The sequence below is a fragment of the Zootoca vivipara genome, chromosome 6 (assembly GCF_963506605.1).
Source record: "Zootoca vivipara chromosome 6, rZooViv1.1, whole genome shotgun sequence".
NCBI lineage: Eukaryota > Metazoa > Chordata > Lepidosauria > Squamata > Lacertidae > Zootoca > Zootoca vivipara.
In genome coordinates, this window is record NC_083281.1 from 5,693,997 (window position 1) to 5,711,861 (window position 17,865).

The 17,865-nt window shown below is 48.2% G+C and overlaps 1 protein-coding gene across 3 annotated transcripts; it reads right to left on the reverse strand.

Annotated features, from left to right (window-relative positions):
- Nucleotides 1–425: 425 nt before the first annotated feature.
- On the reverse strand, nt 426–16,671 carry LOC118087868 (tRNA modification GTPase GTPBP3, mitochondrial). 3 transcript variants are annotated; one of them, XM_035120923.2, is made up of 9 exons: nt 16,569–16,671; nt 14,502–14,725; nt 10,441–10,527; nt 8,920–9,122; nt 6,799–6,871; nt 6,361–6,504; nt 3,537–3,702; nt 1,353–1,637; nt 426–1,145 (listed from the first exon to the last, which is right to left on the reverse strand). In XM_035120923.2, the coding sequence occupies exons 2-9, from the start codon at nt 14,620–14,622 to the stop codon at nt 914–916; spliced, it is 1,311 nt and encodes a 436-aa protein (XP_034976814.2). In that variant the 5' UTR covers nt 14,623–14,725; nt 16,569–16,671; the 3' UTR covers nt 426–913. The 3 variants fall into 3 exon arrangements, with proteins under 3 accessions (XP_034976814.2, XP_034976813.2, XP_034976815.2); XM_035120922.2 differs by lacking the exon at nt 16,569–16,671 and adding an exon at nt 15,677–15,887 and having other exon boundaries at nt 427–1,145; XM_035120924.2 differs by lacking the exons at nt 8,920–9,122; nt 16,569–16,671 and adding an exon at nt 15,677–15,887 and having other exon boundaries at nt 427–1,145; nt 10,466–10,527.
- Between the last annotated feature and the right edge of the window lie 1,194 nt (nt 16,672–17,865).

Genomic DNA, 17,865 nt, shown 5'->3' on the forward strand with positions numbered 1-17,865 from the left:
ACTTAACATTTGTGGCTATTGAAATTCATATTGTTCGCTTTGGCCCAGTTCTCCTTTTTCTGCAATAAAGGTGAAAAAATGTGGATGTGCGGGGTGGAATATTTTATTTCAGCAAACAATGTAGACTGGCCTTTTATTCTGGGGGAGATTGGTTGCTTTTAAGACTGCATGAGAAAAAGGCTCATTCTTTTTTGGTAGCAAAATACAGGGATCCTATTTAGTCAAGATGGGCAGAAAAACGACTACTGTGAGTCCTATGATATCCTTTGCGGTGTTTCCCCACTCCAGTTCAAGCCAAATAGAACATAATTTTCAGGCACAATATGCAGCATGTTGGAAGTTTTTAGTGTGTGTGTGTGTGTGTGTGTGTGAAAACATTTTCAACATTGATAATAACATTTCAAAAGCCATTTCTCAAACTTGAAAAGAGAACAGTCAACCATCAGCTGTAATTTGCTTCAGCTGAAAAGCTATGATAAGGCACAGCTCGCCAGCTGTGGAGGGGTAGAAAATAAACAAATATATATAAATCCGTCGTCATACATAAATCTCAGTTCTCAAAATAAACATCTGCCTCAATATATAACTTCTCATAACTTTTTTATTAAAACATCATTGTCATCCTGTTTTCTGCACAGCATAAAATGCATAACCGCTATTTTAACTAGCGTTTTAAAGTTTTTTTAAAGTATGACATCCGGAATATCAATGCTCTGCCCCAAACATTGCTTTCCCTCCGCAAAATCCTGCACCTGCCAGGACAGCTCTGACGCTATCCCATCCATTGACAAGAGTCTCAAGGTCCCTTTGCCCCAGTCAAAATATACTTCAAACCGCAGAACCACCCCCAAGCGCCAGGTGGCGCCATGCTCCAGCTGCACCCGCCTCCTAAAGATGCTCTCTGTTGCCTCCTTCACTTGCCAATGCAAAAATCCTTGAAGATGAGCTCCAAGATCTCTTCGGACCCCACTTGTCCCGTCAGACGTCCCAGCAGTCGCCGGGCCTGCCGCAATTCCTCCGCGGCCAGAGCGAGATCCACAGACCGGTAGTGGCCGAAGCCCCCTAGGGCCTCTAGGCATTTGGCTAAGCTGAGCTGGTGGCGTGCCTGCGTGGGGCTGGGGGAACCTGTGAGAGGGTCACCGCACCTGGAGGCGAGATGAGAGATTTGCTGTGGTTAGAGGTAAAAGGCTTGAAGCGTTTGTGCATTGGGGGGGGGGGCGCTGCCAGTCAAAGCACTGGTCCACCTAGTTCAGTGTTGTCTACGCTGACTGGCAGCAGCTCTCCAGGGTTGCAGGCAAGGGGCAAACCCAGCCCAGCCCAGCCCTCATTGCTCCTTCCCTCCCCATCCTCACATGTGGGCCAGCTGCTTCCCTAACGTGCTCAGGAAGGTAGCGATCCCTTCTCCTGTTTTGCAAGAGAGGAAGCAGGTCGGCGCCAGGTCTGAGTCGGCACAGTTGGCCAGCAGATCCGCCCGTTCCTCGTCGCCAAGCAGGTCCATCTTGTTCAGAACCAGGAAGTACGGCTGGGTCCCTTTCGGATAGTCCAGGATGTCCAGCAAGGCGGGGACCAGTTGGTTAGGCTTCTGGGCCATTTCCGCTGCATCCAGGATGGCAAGAACGAGGTCGGCACCCTCCACCCTGCAGGGAACAGAGAGCCAGTTAAAAGCCTTAGCTCAGTGTTTCTTGAACTATGGTCTCCAGCTGCTTTTGGACTACAACTCCCATCACTGCTAGCTAGCAGGACCAGTGGTCAGGGATGTTGGGAGTTGTAGTCCAAGAATGGCTGGAGACCCAACCTGCACTGCAACTCTTTCCCAAGATTTCCTCCAGAGCTCTTCCGCCTGTGAACTTTGACGCCCACGGCTCAACCTGTTTTACAACACAGTTGTACATTGGATCCCAAACGCCTTGCAAGTCAAACGTTTGAGCTCCCAAGCACCGCAAACCCGGAAGTGACTGTTCCGGTTTGCGAACTATTTTTGGAAGCCGAACGTCCAACGGGGCTTCCACAGCTTCCAATTGGCTGCAGAAGCTTCCCGCAGCCAATCAGGAGCCGCGCTTTGGTTTCCGAATGTTCCGGGCGTCAAACAGACTTCCGGAATGGATTCCGCTCGACTTCCAAGGTACGACTGTAATTATATGGATGGTTTTCAGACAGATGAACAAAATGTAATGTGTATTTCACGGTAGCAATCAAGCTGAACATAAAACATGCCATTAGTATCCTGGTCCCCTAATCCGTCCATTAAGTCAATCTCTTAATCACGGCAAGCTCTTCCAGGACCTGAACTTAAAGCGATCATAACAGATACACCCCAATTGTCAAAATAAAGTTTGTCTTATTCTATAGCCTCTTTCTAATTCCTCTTCGGCTTTCAGCACTGCATAAATGTATCCCACTGTTTGAGCAAGCCAATACTTGCTCCATAGCCTCCCAAAATCTTCCAGAGTAGAAAAATCCTACAGGTAAGTATTCCGTCCCAAACATTGCTTTGCTGTTCTCCCGCAGGCAGCAGTTCCTCTTATTCTCAAATATTGGTGGCTATGTGTCCAAGCTTACGAGAGCAGACAGCAAAGGTTGCTTCGAAATTTGCAAGAGCTCAAGGGTAGAGGAGCAGGTCCCAATCCGCAAACACATCTCCACGTTCTGAAGCTCTGGAGAGCCACTGCCAGTGAGTGCAGCAAATTAGACTCTGTATAAGAGAAGACTCCCTGGAAAAGACCCTGATGTTGGGAAAGATGGAGGGCACCAGGAGAAGGGGACGACAGAGGACGAGATGGTTGGACAGTGTTCTCAAAGCTATGAACATGAGTTTGACCAAACTGCGGGAGGCAGTGGAAGACAGGAGTGCCTGGCGTGCTCTGGTCCATGGGGTCACAAAGAGTCGGACACGACTCAACGACTCAACAACGACAACCTTGGTTCTCAAACGCCTTGGTACTGAAACAACTTGGAACCCAAACACTGCAAACCCAGAAGTGTTCCAGTTTGTGAACTTTTTTGGGGAAGCTGAACATGCTCCATTTTGAGTGTTACACTTCCGATTTGAGTGTTACACTGAGGTCTGTCTGTTTTTGCAATTTATTTTGTGTTTTTGCCTACGCGGCTCTTTTTGTTTTGTTTTTGTGACTGTGTGAAACCCAGTTCAGCTACTGATGGATGGAATGTGTGACTGCAGTACATTGTTTCATATTGCTTTCATTTTATGGATCGATGGTCTCGTTAGAGAGTAAAATCCATGTTAAATTGCTGTTCCAGGGGTTGTTTTTAAAAGTCTGGAATGGGTTAATCCATTTTGCATTGCTTTCCATGGGAAAGCCCACCTTGGTTTTGGAACAGAATTCCGGAACGGATTAAGTCTGAGGACCAAGGTACCACTGTATTCCTAGCGAGTCTGCATTTGAAGCAATGCATCTCACTAAAGAACATTTAGGTTTCTAAGCTCTCCTTTGCATTAAAAAAAAATCACTGACGGGAATAGAAGCTTTGCTTAAGACCCAGATACTGCTGTCACCACCCCCTTTTTCCCCACTCACCTCTGCCGAGCCCGGTTCACTCCCTCCATCTCAACAACATCGCTGGTGTCCCGCAGCCCTGCCGTGTCGCTCAGCACCACGGGGAACCCGCCGATGTTCAGCGCAGCCTCCACCACATCCCGTGTGGTCCCTGCTATGGGCGAAACAATGGCTGCCGGCTTCTGACCTGAGGGAGCACAACAGTTGAATTAGGGATGGAAGGCAGACTTTAGAGGCAATCGCTGATGCCCAGAAGATGGGAAGAACATTGCAGCTGGATCAGGCCAAAGGTCCAGTCCAGCGGCCAACAAGATGCCCCTAATTATAGGAAGCCCACAAACAGAACCTGAGTAAAAAAAAGGTAAAAGGTAAAGGACCCCTGGATGGTTAAGTCCAGTCAAAGGGGACTTTGGGGTTGTGACACTCATCCCACTTTCAGGCTGAGGGAGCCGGCGTTTGTCCACAGACAGCTTTCCGGGTCATGTGGCCAGCAGGACTAAACCGCTACTGGCGCATAGAGGACCGTGATGAACGCCAGAGCGCACGGAAACGCCGTTTACCTTCCCGTCGCAGTGGTACCTATTTATCTACTCACACTGGTGTGCTTTCGAACTGCTAGGTTGACAAGAGCTGGGGCAGAGCTACGGGAGCTCTCCCCGTCATGGGGATTCGAACTGCCGACCTTCCGATCGGCAAGCCCAAGAGGCTCAGTGGTTTAGACCACAGCGCCACCTGCGTCCCAGTGAACTTCCCTCTACTTGTGCAGCAGCGAATTCCACCTGCAATTCTCAGCCCACTGGTACTCTTCGGAGGCATTTACAGTGTTGGCAAAAGCAACCGTATGAAGAGGCAGCCGAGGATTATAATTATAATTAATTCATCCAGAGAACCAGCAATTAGCATAATAATCTATAGCACAAAGGGGCAGAGATGGCGGACGGATCTCGGCAGCAAGCCATTTAGATGGCAGAATCCCCAACTCGGCTGCAGCCACTGGGCTAAAAAAATAAACCAGTCCTCGCCAAAACAGGGAAGAGAAATTTGGAAGCTTTTCTGTAAAGTGGGGGGGGGGAGCTATATGACTTCCTTGCCACCTTCAGCAGTTCTAGTTTAAAAGGTTTCTGAAGGATGTTGGGCAGGGGAGAAACTCCTCTGTCCCCGAATCCTTGCACAGCCAGTGCTGCCAGCCAGAGTTGACATTACTGGGCTATGTGACTGTACAGCATTACAAGCAAATATCAACAGCTGCACTCTCCTTATTTAGCCAAGAAGGGCCATTGGCATTTGTTGTTGTTGTTGTTTAGTCGTTCAGTCATGTCCGACTCTTCGTGACCCCATGGACCAGAGCAGGCCAGGCACTGGTGTCTTCCACTGCCTCCCACAGTAGTAGAAATTCACAAAATGCTGCATTTTAAACAGCAGCCTGCCCCGAGAACCGAGGGTGACGATCAGGTGATGAATCAAATTATTATTACTAATAATTAAGGATTTGCTTTGCAGATTGAGGTTGAATCCTGACAAGACAGGAGTACTGTTTTGGGGGGGACAGGAGGCGGGCAGGTGTGGAGGACTCCCTGGTCCTGAATGGGGTAACTGTGCCCCTGAAGGACCAGGTGCGCAGCCTGGGAGTCATTTTGAATCCACAGCTGTCCATGGAGGCGCAGGTCAATTCTGCATCCAGGGCAGCTGTCTTACCAGCCCCATCTGGTAAGCAGGCAGAGACCCTCCCTGCCAAGAGACTGTCGCGCTAGAGTGGTGCATGCTCTGGTTATCTCCCACTTGGGCTACTGCCATGTGCTCTACGTGGGGCTACCTTTGAAGGTGACCCAGAAACTACAACTAATCCAGACTGTGGCAGCTAGACTGGTGACTGGGAGTGGCCAAGACCATATAGCCCTAAACGGTCTCAGAAAAGTATCCATGAAGGAGCGTCTCCACCCCCATTGTTCTGGCCGGACACTTGAGGTCCAGCACCGAGGGGCTTCTGGCAGTTCCCTCCCTGCGAGAAGCAAAGGTACAGGGAACCAGGCAGAGGGCCTTCTCTCAGGTAGACATCTGAAGGCAGCCCTGTTTAGGGAAGCTTTTAATATCTGAAGGACTATTGTATTTTAATACTGTGTTGGAAGCTGCCCAGAGTGGCTGGGGAAACCCAGCCAGATGGGGAGGGTATAAATAATAAATTTTATTTTTGTTGTTGTTGTTGTTGTTGTTGTTGTTGTTATGTAGGAGGTCGAAGGTTCAATCCACAGCACCCTGTGCGTAAAAAGTCACAGGCATCCTTCTGCACAAGTCCAGCATTGCTGGGAATAGGTAATACAGTAGTTCTTTGGAAGTCAAATGGAATCCGTTCCGGAAGTCCACTCGACTTCCGAAACGTTCAGAAACCAAAGCGCGGCTTCTGATTGGCTGCAGGAAACTCCAGCAGCCAATCAGAAGCCACAGGAGCCGCGTTGGACGTCTGGCTTCCAAAAATAGTTCACAAACCGGAACAGTCACTTCCAGGTTTGCGGCATTCGGGAGCCAAAACATTTAGCTGTTCGAAAACCAAGGTACGACTGTAATTCTCCCTCCTTTAACCATTTCAATGGTGAGCACCTTAGGGCAGGGAACTGTAGTTTTTGGTTTAGTCTTTGCTTACGTTACTCTGTAGGGTGCCATGTAAATCATGCAGATCAGGACTGAAAACATTGTCCTTCGTTAAATTTCTATCCCTTGTTCCTCCCAAAGGAGCCCAGGGTGGCAAAGGTACAAAGCAGCGGAGCTGAACAGCCCCCACCCACCCCTTTTTTCATCCACGCCATGCCCAAAGAGCTCCCTGCCACAATCCAATGTCCTTCCTGCTCACATAGGTGGTTGAGGAGGCTGCTCTTCCCGGCGTTGGTGGGCCCTGCGATCACCACACGGACTCCGTCCCTCAGCCTCTCGCCGCGGCGGCTATCTTGCATGTGCTCCCGCAGCTCCTTCTCTAATGCCTCAACGGCCTCTTCCACTGTGAAGAAGTAGAAAGGAAGAAATAAAAGACGGGGCCTCTCCGATTATGGCTATTGTGTCAAAACTGCACATTCCCCCCCCCCAAAAAAACCTTCCCTTCCTGGCTTTCCAACGCTTTTCCTTCCTTCCCCCAGCCATGAGGACTAGCACCTTTCACATTTTATTTTAAAGGCAGAGGCGAATGCAGCTGTGCTTCTATTGCTGCTGTTGGGGCCAAACAGTTGAGAGGCCAACGTTTATTTGGGCGTGGGAGGAAGGGTTCTAAGTGGGGTCCCCCCCATGGCAGGCTCACCTTGAGCGAGGACCCCCTCCTCAATGTTGTCATCTTCACTGAAGTCAATGTAGGCTTCAAGGTGGGCCAAGGCCTGTGGGAACAAAAAAAGGTCATCAGCTCCTTTTCTTGGTCAGAGAGGAGGCAGTATTTATGTATTATAACCAAATATTTGATGTTTGGTGTGGCCCAAAGGAAACTGCAGGGAACAAAATTAATAGGTCTGTGTTTGCAGAGAGGAGGGAAAGAGAGAAAGCACATTATGGCCAGACAAAAGAAAGGGCTTCTTCACACAATGCTTAGTTACCCCACACAGAGTTTGCTCCTGCGAGAGCCAATACGGATGGTTTTAAAGAGACAATTAGGCAGACTCAGGAAGGAGGAAGCGGTCAGTATTCTTATGAATATTCTTAAGAATACCAGCCCTATTCTTATGAAGATTAGACAAATTCATGGCAGGTAAGGCTACTTGCTATGGTGGCGATGTTCTCCCTCCACTGTTAAGAGGCAGCGTGCCTCTGAAGACGATTCCGGGAATCACAAATGGGGAGTAGGGCTCAAGTCTTGTTTGTGGGCTTCACTTTGGGGCATCTGGTTTTGAAAAACGGCTCTTATGTTTTGAAAATGATGGATGGACTGTGATTGACTCTCAGTTAAGTGACTGGTTAGTTCAGGTGACCGACCTGAGCTCGGTTAAGAGCTTTGAGAACTTAAAGAATCAAAGTCCTTTGATCCAGGGACAGTCGGAATATATACTGGCCTGTTCCGACCTGTTTTTCTTAATGGTGACACAGGCCATTTATAAAGTAGGGATCTCCTTCACAACTGTGAGCAGGGCAGTGGCGTGGAGGAAGCGAAGACAAGCGACAACAACGCCGTTCACTGCTCCCGCTCAGACTGCACAGAATAAAATTTTGGTTCCTGAAATTTATTCTGATTGTGCGCCATCCTGGCTCCCAGCCATCTTCACTTGGTTGCAAGTGGCTAGTATTCAGGTGATACAGGTGGCGCTGTGGTCTAAACCACTGAGCCTCTTGGGCTTGCCGATCGGAAAGTCGGTGGTTCGGATCCCCGTGACGGAGTGAGCTCCCGTTGCTCTGTCCCAGCTCCTGCCAACCTAGCAGTTTGAAAGCACGCCAGTGCAAATAGATAAATAGGTACCGCTCCGGCGGGAAGGTAAACGGCGTTTCTGTGCGCTCTAGTTTCCGTCACGGTGTTCCGTTGCACCAGAAGTGGTTTAGTCCTGCTAGCCACATGACCCAGAAAGCTCTCTGCGGACAAACGCCGGTTCCCTCAGCCTGAAAGCAGAGATGAGCGCCGCAACCCCATAGTCGCCTTTGACTGGACTCAAGAATGCTTTGATGGTGTTTCCTGCTCGGCAGGGGGTTGGACTGGATGGCCCTTGTGGTCTCTTCCAACTCTACGATTCTATGATTCTATAACCATCCAGGGGTCCTTTACCTTACCTTTAAAGGTAAAGGTAAAGGGGCCCCTGACCATCAGGTCCAGTCGTGTCAGACTCTGGGGTTGCGGCGCTCATCTCACTCTATAGGCCGAGGGAGCCGGCGTTTGTCCGCAGACAGCTTCCGGGTCATGTGGCCAGCATGACAGAGCTGCTTCTGGCGAACCAGAGCAGCGCACGGAAACGCCGTTTACCTTCCCGCCGGAGTGGTCCCTATTTATCTACTTGCACTTTGATGTGCTTTCGAACTGCTAGGTGGGCAGGAGCTGGGACCGAGAAATGGGAGCTCACCCCGTCGCGGGGATTCGAACCGCCGACCTTCTGATCAGCAAGCCCTAGACTCTGTGGTTTAACCCACAGCGCCACCTGGCCTTTACCTTTACCTTTAAGCTAATTTTCAGGTGCAAAATGTGCCTGGCTAATTTCGAACACCACCTCTGAGGAAGGGATGCTTGAGTAGATCAGACCCCCTTGGGCCTGATCCTGCTGCAGGATCTTCTTACATTATTGGGTTTTATTATTATTTGTTGTTGTTGTTGTTGTTGTTGTTGTTGTTGTTGTTAACCCTTATGGCCCCTGCCACTAGATGCTGTCCCCTTTGCAGAGCAGAAAGGAAGGTTCTCAGTTTCAGGACTCCGACACAAACCATTCCACCCAGCAAGTTACTCCAATTCCCTTGCCTTCGTGAGGGTGTCGCTCCAGCGCTGGTAGAGCCGCCCCAAGTCCCCTTCCATTTGGCGGAGAGCCTGCCGGCGCTGGCTTTCCGTCTCAGCATGAATCAAGTCCCCTAGGCCTTCCGCCGCGGTCAAGTCCAGCTTGCCGTTCTGGAAGGCCCGTTTGGTGAACTCCCCGGGTTCGGCAAGGCGCAGCAGAGGGAGGCAGCCTGGAACCAAGAGAAGAGGCCTTCCTATTAAAAGCTTCTGGGAAATGATCTATAACGAACTGAAGAAAATGTTTTAAATAACCTTTGCTAGAAAAAACACCCCAAAAGCTTTTCTTACTAGGATTGATAGGAACTGAACTCCCTGAAGAACAGAGGAAAATATTTATGTATGCTACAACAGCCGCCCGAATATTGTTCGTTAGATGGAAGGAAGAAAAGATACCGAGGAAAGATGAATGGCAAATTAAGATAACGGACTATGCAGAAATGGCAAAATTAATGGCAAAGTTCAGAGACTATGACAATGAGAAGTTTAAGAGAGTAAGGGAATTGTGTATTGTTCATGTGCAAAAATACTGCAAACAGGTTTGATACATTGGCAGGATTTTAAGTAAATTCTTGCAACCAGTAGAAAATTGAGGGGGGGAATTATGGGAAATAATGATTGGAAAAGTTTAAGTATGGAAATACAGAAGAATTTGGTTTATATAAAGGAACCAGAAGAGGGTATGGAGTGAAGTCTAGAGCGTGGGTAGGCAAACTAAGGCCCGGGGGCCGGATCCAGCCCAATCGCCTTCTCAATCCGGCCCGCGGACGGTCCGGGAATCAGCGTGTTTTCACACGAGTAGAATGTGTGCTTTTATATAAAATGCATCTCTGGGTTATTTGTGGGGCATATGAATTCATTCATACTTTCCCCCCAAAATATAGTCCGGCCCCCCACAAGTTCTGAGGGACAGTGGACCAGCCCCCTGCTGAAAAATTTTCTGACCCCTGGTCTAGAGATTCAAAGAATCTCAAAGAGAAGGTTTGTGAAAATTTATTTGCATAAATCTAGATACGGTAGAAATGTGAGTTAATTTTTTGTTTTCAATTGTGAAAACTGGAAAATTAATAAACATTTATTTACAAAAAACAACAAGAGAAGAGGCCTTCAAAACAGGGTCTTTTCGCTAGCCACCCAGCCTAACAAAGTCAGCCTGGGACCATAGCTGCCAAGTAGTATCCAGTTTTCGCCGGGAAACCCACTTTTTTCCTACCGTTTCCCGGCGGTCTCCTGCATAGGGTTTTATCCTGTTATTCTCCCTTAAATCCGCTTCTGCCAGCGGCCATTTTTCTGGTGCCGCTTTGCCCTTCTATGGGCACCAGAAAATGGCCCCGGCAGCGCCGGAAGTCGCTTTTACACGTTTCCGGTCATGCGTAGAAGCGGTGCCCATAGAAGGGCAAAGCGCCACCGGATGTGTTGCGAACTGCCGATCCCGGATTTTTCCGTCCAGGACTTGGCAGGTATGCCTGGCACACTGGAAGGAAGACCCACCCAAAGCCTTCAAGACACCGCTCACCACAGCCGGCCCTCCGTGGACGTGGAACTCGGCGCTGTCTTCACCCGTGAAACTGCCCGGCCCTGGAAAAAACAACAACACAGCACTTAGGATTAATTAGTCCTTTGCTGCCTGCTGCCCCAATGTGCCCCATGCGAGGAAAAGGCAGGGCAGAAACTTAAACAATGATTTCTAGAATTGCCGCGCCGGGCAGAGCAGATGCAGAGAGGCGGAATAGGAGTCATAAGAAGCCAAGAAGACCATGTGGGGTCAGGCCAAAGGGAGCCCATCTACACCAGTGGCCAAAATTGTGGAAACCTTTTGGGGAAAAGTGTGTTTCCGAGGTTTGATGGCTCATAACATCTGACTGGCTCTCTAAACACTCATGTTCACGGTAAGCTACCGCATATCAACCTAAGCAAGTTGTGCTTCCTTTTTCTGGTTATTCGGCTATATCTTTTGATAGAATACAGATAATTGAACAAACTTTGTTGCATTACATTCTCCTTTAATTATCGTTCCATTGATACATAATTTTATGGTATTACTCCAAAAAGAAAGTGGTGTTATGAGCCATCAAACCTCAGAAGTACACTTTTTGCAAAAGGTTTCCACAGTTTTGGCCACTAGTGTAGTCCAACAGAGGCTGGACAGATGCCCCAAATGGAAACCCACAAGTAGGATTTGAGCATAAGTGCCCTCTTCCCTCCTGAGGTTTCCAGCAACTGCCCTGGCTGCTTCCGGGCCCAATTCAAAGTGCTGGCTCTGGCCCATTAAGCCTTAAACGGCTCAGGGACACAATTCCTCAAGGACCGTCTAAGGCCCTTCTTTTTTATGTGCCTCCTCCACAAGACGTCCAGAGGGTGGCAACACGAGAACAGGGCCTTTCCTGTGGTGGCCACCTGCTTGTGAAATGCTCTTTCCTGGAGCCTTCATTGCATATTTTTAGGCACCAAGCAAACACTTCCCTCTATAACCAGGCATTTAACCTTTATCTATCTGTGACCTTTTAGCAGTGGGAAGGATGTCTTTTAGCAGTGGGAAACCCAGCCAGATGAGCGGGGTATAAATAATAATAAATTATTTATTATTATTATTATTATTATTATTATTATTATTATTATTATTATTACTTTATCGTATTTCTGGTTTTAACGCATCTCTGTGCAGGTTCCTGTCTGTTTGTTTGCATTGCTGTATGTTGCTGTGTGTTGCCCTGGGCAAGATAAAACAACATATTCAATAAATAATAGTAATAAAATAATAACTGGTAGAGATTAGTGCCTCCGACTATGTAGGCCAGGCATAGGCAAAATCCAGCTCTCCAGCTGTTTTGGAACTACAGTTCCCATCATCCCTAGCTAACAGGACCAGTGGGAAGGGATGATGGGAATTGTAGTCTCAAAACATCTGGAAGGCCGGAGTTTGCCTATGCCTGATGCAGGTAGAGCATAGCCATTGTGGCTTTCCTCCATGAATTTGTCCAGTCCTCTTTTAAAGCCATACTAGTTGCTGGCCGTCACTTCCTCCTGTGGGAGGGAGTTCCGTAGTTTAACTATGAGCTGCGTGAAGAAGGGCTTCCCTTTTCTCTGTCCCAAATCTTCCAACATTCAGCTTCATGGGGTGGCTAGGCATTCTAGTGTCACAAGAGAGGAAGTGAAACATTTCCCTGTCCAGTCTCTATCCACCAAGAGCGGGTCCAGCGGTCAAGAAAGCGGTTTCTGCACATGCTGTGCAAAGGAAAGTGAGGGGGCAGGTGGGGCTCATCAAACTGGGAAGGGAGCCCACCTAATAATAATATTATAATAATTTATTATTTATACCCCGCCCATCTGGCCGGGTTTCCCCAGCCACTCTAGGCAGCTTCCAACAGAATATTAAAATACAATAATCTATTAAACGTTAAAAGCTTCCCTAAACAGGGCTGCCTTCAGATGTCTTCTAAAAGTCCACCGGCTCCCTCAGCCTGAAAGCGAAATGAGCGCCACAACCTCATAGTCACCTTGGACTGGACTTAACCATCCAGGGGTCCTTTACCTTTTTTTACTTTACCTTTTTAATTTCACCCCTAGAGGTGCACTCCATTGTCTCTTGAGGCAGACAGATGCCCACAAACAACCATTCACTCTGTACATGCCATGTATATTTTTATATACATTCTATCAAATTATAAAATTGGAAATGTTGATCCAATTTTATAGAAGTATCATTGAAACTGTTCTCTGTAATTCTATTACTGCCTGGTATGGCACAGCCTCCAAGATGGACAAGAAAAGGCTCCAACGAGCAGTAAGAATTGCAGAAAGGGTAATCTTTTTTTTTAAAATAGATTTTTATTAATTTTTCCAATTAAAACCAATTATATCACATTATTTCAAATTATACACATATATATCAATCAAACCGAATGTTATACCAAATCATCTAAAAATTTTTGGGGGTTCCCATGCTTCAAGAAATTGGGGATTCCTCGCAACCGTCTACTGCCGTCTTTTTTCTAAAATTCAAATCGTCTCTCCAGGTCCATAATAATCCAGATCTTTCCCTTACAGTCACATAGATGTTTTCCTCTTTCAACCGATTGTTTCCCAGCTGCTGAGATAAATATCAAACAAGGTTTCACAAATGTTCTTTCTCCTGTGTGGGTTAATCAGTCCAGCCTCCCCATAAATCTTCTTGGTCTGGAGCTCCCTGTTGCATCGTCAACACGAAGCAGCGCCATCTTAAAAAACTCAAATCACTTTCGTTTTCTCTCATAACCATGTAGATTAACGATCTTTGTAAAATTTACAGCTTTTCCAGGCAGAAGATCCAGACATCAAAGACTCTTGGTAAATTAATGGATCTCCTTGCCCTATAGCTGAACTTAGCTTCAGGTCGCTGCTCCAATTCAAAGTGCGTCACAGCTCATAAATCCTCCGAACGCGTCCATGCACTCCTCCCGTCCAACTAGAGGGGGGCTTTTCTCGTCGGCAACTCCACATCTTTAAAAAATATGCTCAGTAACAACAGCTTATAAAGTTCAACTCACACAGTCTTTTACTTCTCTTTCACTCCAAACAAGCCAGGACATCGCGTCTGGGAAGGTACGAAGTAACTCATATGAAGAAAAATAAATAAAAACTCACTTCCCTTATCGCTCCGTCCCCATCAATCCTTCTTCCAGATGAAATACAGCCTTTGACTCCTCTCCCTCAGCAGCATAAATTTCTCAGCAGTAAACAGCGCTTCTTCCCCTCCTTCTGAAGTATGTCCATAGATTTAAGCCTAATTATCTTCTTTAACCATGGAAATCACCGCCATGCAGATTAGCGTCCGGGAGTCCCGGCTCTCGTAAGTGCTTCAGCCCAAGCTCCCCCCACTCCAAAAACAGTCGGAGTGGGTCTGGGGGCATCGCGGGCCAGCGGCCCCTCTCCGTAACCCCCGGAGAGGGTAGGGGGTTGCCATTTACTCCCCTAGCAACCGCCAAATTCCTTACGAAGGTCGGAGGGATGGAAAACAGGTCCGCCATTCCTGCAGGCGGGAACCGGAACCTGAGGGGGGGGGGTAATCGGCACTAGTTTGCCTTCAATAGAGACACTTTATGCTATCCGAGCTAGGAAGAGAGCAGAGGGAATTGTCGCAGATCCTTTGCATCCCGGTCATCATCTGTTTGATTTACTTCCATCTGGACGTCGCTACAGGACTCTAAACACAAAAATGGCTAGGCACAGAACAGTTTTCCCCCCTTGTGCCATCAAATTGTTAAATTCGTAGTTGTGTAGCGGAAGGGGAGGCCAGTTATGGGTGGGGTTCCTTTGCCGTGGTATTGTATTGTATGTGGGAAAGTGTTTATATAAGGTACATTTACATTGCAATGTAGCCGAAGCAAAATCCCAAGGCTCTCCAGGCAGGGGATAATTCCGGAACTATCTGGAGATGCCATTAAAGATCACAAGTGGGTGCTTCTGCATTCGAAGCAGCTCTGCCAATAGACTACGGACCTAGCAGTACCCCCTCCTCTGCCTCAATGGAGCTTTGGAGATACATTCAAGCCCAGGTGCCCAGATCTGCTCACCTGGGAACCACAAGACGAGGCCGCGGTCCAGGGTTTCGGCAGACCGGGGGTCGCAGATCCGCCGCAACGTGGCAACTCTCGGAGGAGGCACCTCCGCCCTCGTCAGGTGGGCCAGGGCCATGCTGCTGGCCGGGCCACTGGTTCGAATCACGGCCACCCCGCATTTCCCTTGGCCTGAAGACAACGCAAAGATGGTGTCCCTCTTCGCGGCTTGGCAATATGACCTGTGGTGGAAGTAAATGGGACAAGTGAGGTGCCTGGCGCTCTGCGGGAAGGCACCGAGCATCAGAACCGCCAAGTAGCAGCTGGATCGGTCCAAAGGGAGCCCATCTAGTCCAACCTCCTGTTCTTACAGTGCCATGGGAAGCCCACAAGGTGGACCTGAGTGCAAGAACAGCACTTTCCAGCAACTGATATTCAGAAGAATTTACTGCCTCTAGCAGTAGAGACAGAACAGAAGGCATTGTAGCTGGAGTGTCTTTTCCGCCATGAATTTCTCTGCTCCTCTTTGAAAGGCATCTATAACACGTAATTTAATCAATGATTGATTGATTGATTGATTGATAGCTTGCCCATCTGGCTTGGCTGCCCCAGCCACTCTGGGTGGCCTCCAACACATACAAAAACATCAAACATCAATAGTAACAACCTGATCCAATATAAAAAGTCACAATAACTTTAAAATAAACAACAAAGCAACATTCAACAATAAATTTCACTGGCCTTCCTCCCAAAGAAGCCAAGGGGTGGCAAATAGATAACAGAACTCAAAAACCAAATGCAAAACATTTTACGATTCCAAAAACAGCGACAATTAAACACCATCTCAAAGCAGCTAACAGTTTGAAACATTCTAAGAACGGTTTAAAGCGTTATTCAGCTGGATAGCTCAGTCGGTTTGGCAGTGAGCACCCTGTTGCAACAGTTTAATAAAGATCAGGCTTTCTACGGTAGCTGCTTTGCTTCTCAATATTCTCTGGTTGGCCTCTGTTATTTTCTCCTACAGAAAACCTACAAAATGACTCTATATGGGCTCTTGGGTACCTCATAAGGGAAAAGGAGCAGGTTTTTTTTTTCTTATAACAGGGGGTTAGGAAAGGCAACCGCTGCCAATTGCTACGGCTGGAGGAAGCTACTCTCTGCACACACCCCGCGTGATCCCCACAGCCACCTACCTGCAGAACACCTTGGAGGCGCCAGGATTCCTCGCAATCAACAGCCTCCCCTGCAAGGCAGGCCACATGACACTCACAGAGGCAATGCTCCCCTTCTCACAAGCACATCAGCACGCCCAAGCCCCCTTCCCCAAGCTCCATGCTGCGCGCACCCTATTGCATGAATGAGCGCAGCCTTTTGCAGCCTTCCCTTGCCAGCACGACAGTGACGCACGCTTTCGGCTTCAACTGCGGGCGGCGTGGATGCACCCTTCTGCGACGCGATTGGTCGAAGGGGGAAAGGGGCGAGGGGAATGGAACGGAGCGGGAAGGAGGGGAGGGGCTTAGCGGGAGGGGCGGACCTCGAGCCTTTTTTTCTGCTGCTCTTGCTGCAGAGACTTTAGGTTTCAAATTGCACGGTTGCGGCCAGCTTTTAAGCTTAAATTAAAGTTTTCCTTTCCGACTAATCACAAAGCGAGATAATGGTGGAAACTTCAGTATCTGCCATTTCAGCATCTTTTTCTTCTAATTTTTTTTTGGCTGATAGTTTTGTAAAGGTTTGCAAACGCTTGTCTACATAAACTCGAATAATAATAATAATAATAATAATAATAATAATAATAGAGAGGACGATGGGTTTTCTTGAAGTGCTCAGAACCTTTAACCCAAGAGCTGCAAAATAATGGACCGCTTCCCGGCCCTATAGCTCGCCTGCTGTTCTGTGAAGGATCGGGGGAAATGCACTCTGCGTATGCGCAGGTGCACGCTTGCCTCCCTTGCGAAACGAGCCCTTGCCTGTATTGCATCCCCCGAAAGGGAAGGTGCGTGCACCCAGCTGAACCCTGGGGTGACGTCACGTCCTTGCTGCTCCGTGGGGGGGGAGCGGGTAGCCTTTTTGGAAGTAATCCCTTACCCTTAGTGATCCATTACGACCTGGCCTGTCGCCGGAGCGGGTGTCTCCTTGCAAGCAAGCAACCTGCAGCTGCAATCTCTCCTCCTCCTCTCTCTCCCTCTCGGCGTCTCCTGCCTTCTTTATGCAAAAAAAAAGAAAGAAAACCAAACGGGCTTCTCCCCGCCGCAAACCCGCCCTCCCGCATCACATCGCTTGCCTGTAAAACATACATTTTATCTGGGATCTCGCCCTGGCACTGGTTTTTTGCAGGGCTGCATCATGGCTCGCTCTCTCTCTCTCTCTCTCTCTCTCTCTCTCTCTCTCTCTCTCTCTCACACACACACACACACACACACACACACCGTTGCACAGGACTCCTGGGTCTCCTCCTTATCCACAGGGCGCTGCGCCGGAGGGTCAAGGAGGGTCTGGAAGGGTTGGTGGTGGCTCCCATCTGTTCTGTCCTTCATCCTGGTCTGTGGGCACGCATGGTGAAGATTGCAAAAAAAGTTTTACCCTAGTGTTATAGGAATTCTAAGGTCTTTTATTTATATATATAATAAATGTTCATAAATGTACAAGGCAAACACATACATAAGTATACAAACCACGTGTCTGAAATAGTACAGGAGAACAATTATGAAGCCGTTTTGACTTTCCCAAATTGACCTCAGATATTTCTCTGCAAGGAGGAAGGAAATGGGAAAAGCTTTTTCCAATTGTCTTTGAACTGTAAGGTCTTACAGCTCCCTTTGCACATACAGCCTGGCAAGTATCTGTTAAGCTGAGCAAAGTTATCAAAATGTGCAAGAGATTCAGGAACTAAGTATTTACCATCTCCAAGGAATGGCCAGGCTACCCAGAAAGTCGATCAGACAAGGCATGATCAGGTATCCTGGCAGACAAGAGAGAAGCAACACACTCAAATTTCTGCTGGGGACCACCTCTTTCTGTGATGTATGCATGATATTTTGGGGGGTGGTCTTGAGCTACAGGGTAAGGCAATTTCAAAAGTCTATGAATCCCTGTGACGGGGTGAGCTCCCGTTGCTTGGTCCCAGCTCCTGCCAACCTAGCAGTTCGAAAGCATGTCAAAAATGCTAGTAGATAAATAGGAACCGCTACAGCGGGAAGGTAAACGGCGTTTCCATGTGCTGCTCTGGTTTGCCAGAAGCGGCTTTGTCATGCTGGCCACATGACCTGGAAGCTATACGCCGGCTCCCTCGGCCAATAATGCGAGATGAGCGCGCAACCCCAGAGTCGGTCACAACTGGACCTAATGGTCAGGGGTCCCTTTACCTTTTACCTTTTATATAAGA

Coding starts and splice junctions, on each gene's coding strand:
- LOC118087868 (XM_035120922.2), bottom strand. CDS start 15,744: ATGTGGCCTGCCTTGCAGGGGAGGCTGTTGATTGCGAGGAATCCTGGC. Junction 10,528..14,501: donor CCTCGTCTTGTGGTTCCCAG/GTGAGCAGATCT, acceptor TGTTTTTTCCAG/GGCCGGGCAGTTTCACGGGT. Junction 3,703..6,360: donor CAGCCTCCTCAACCACCTAT/GTGAGCAGGAAG, acceptor GTGCTCCCTCAG/GTCAGAAGCCGGCAGCCATT.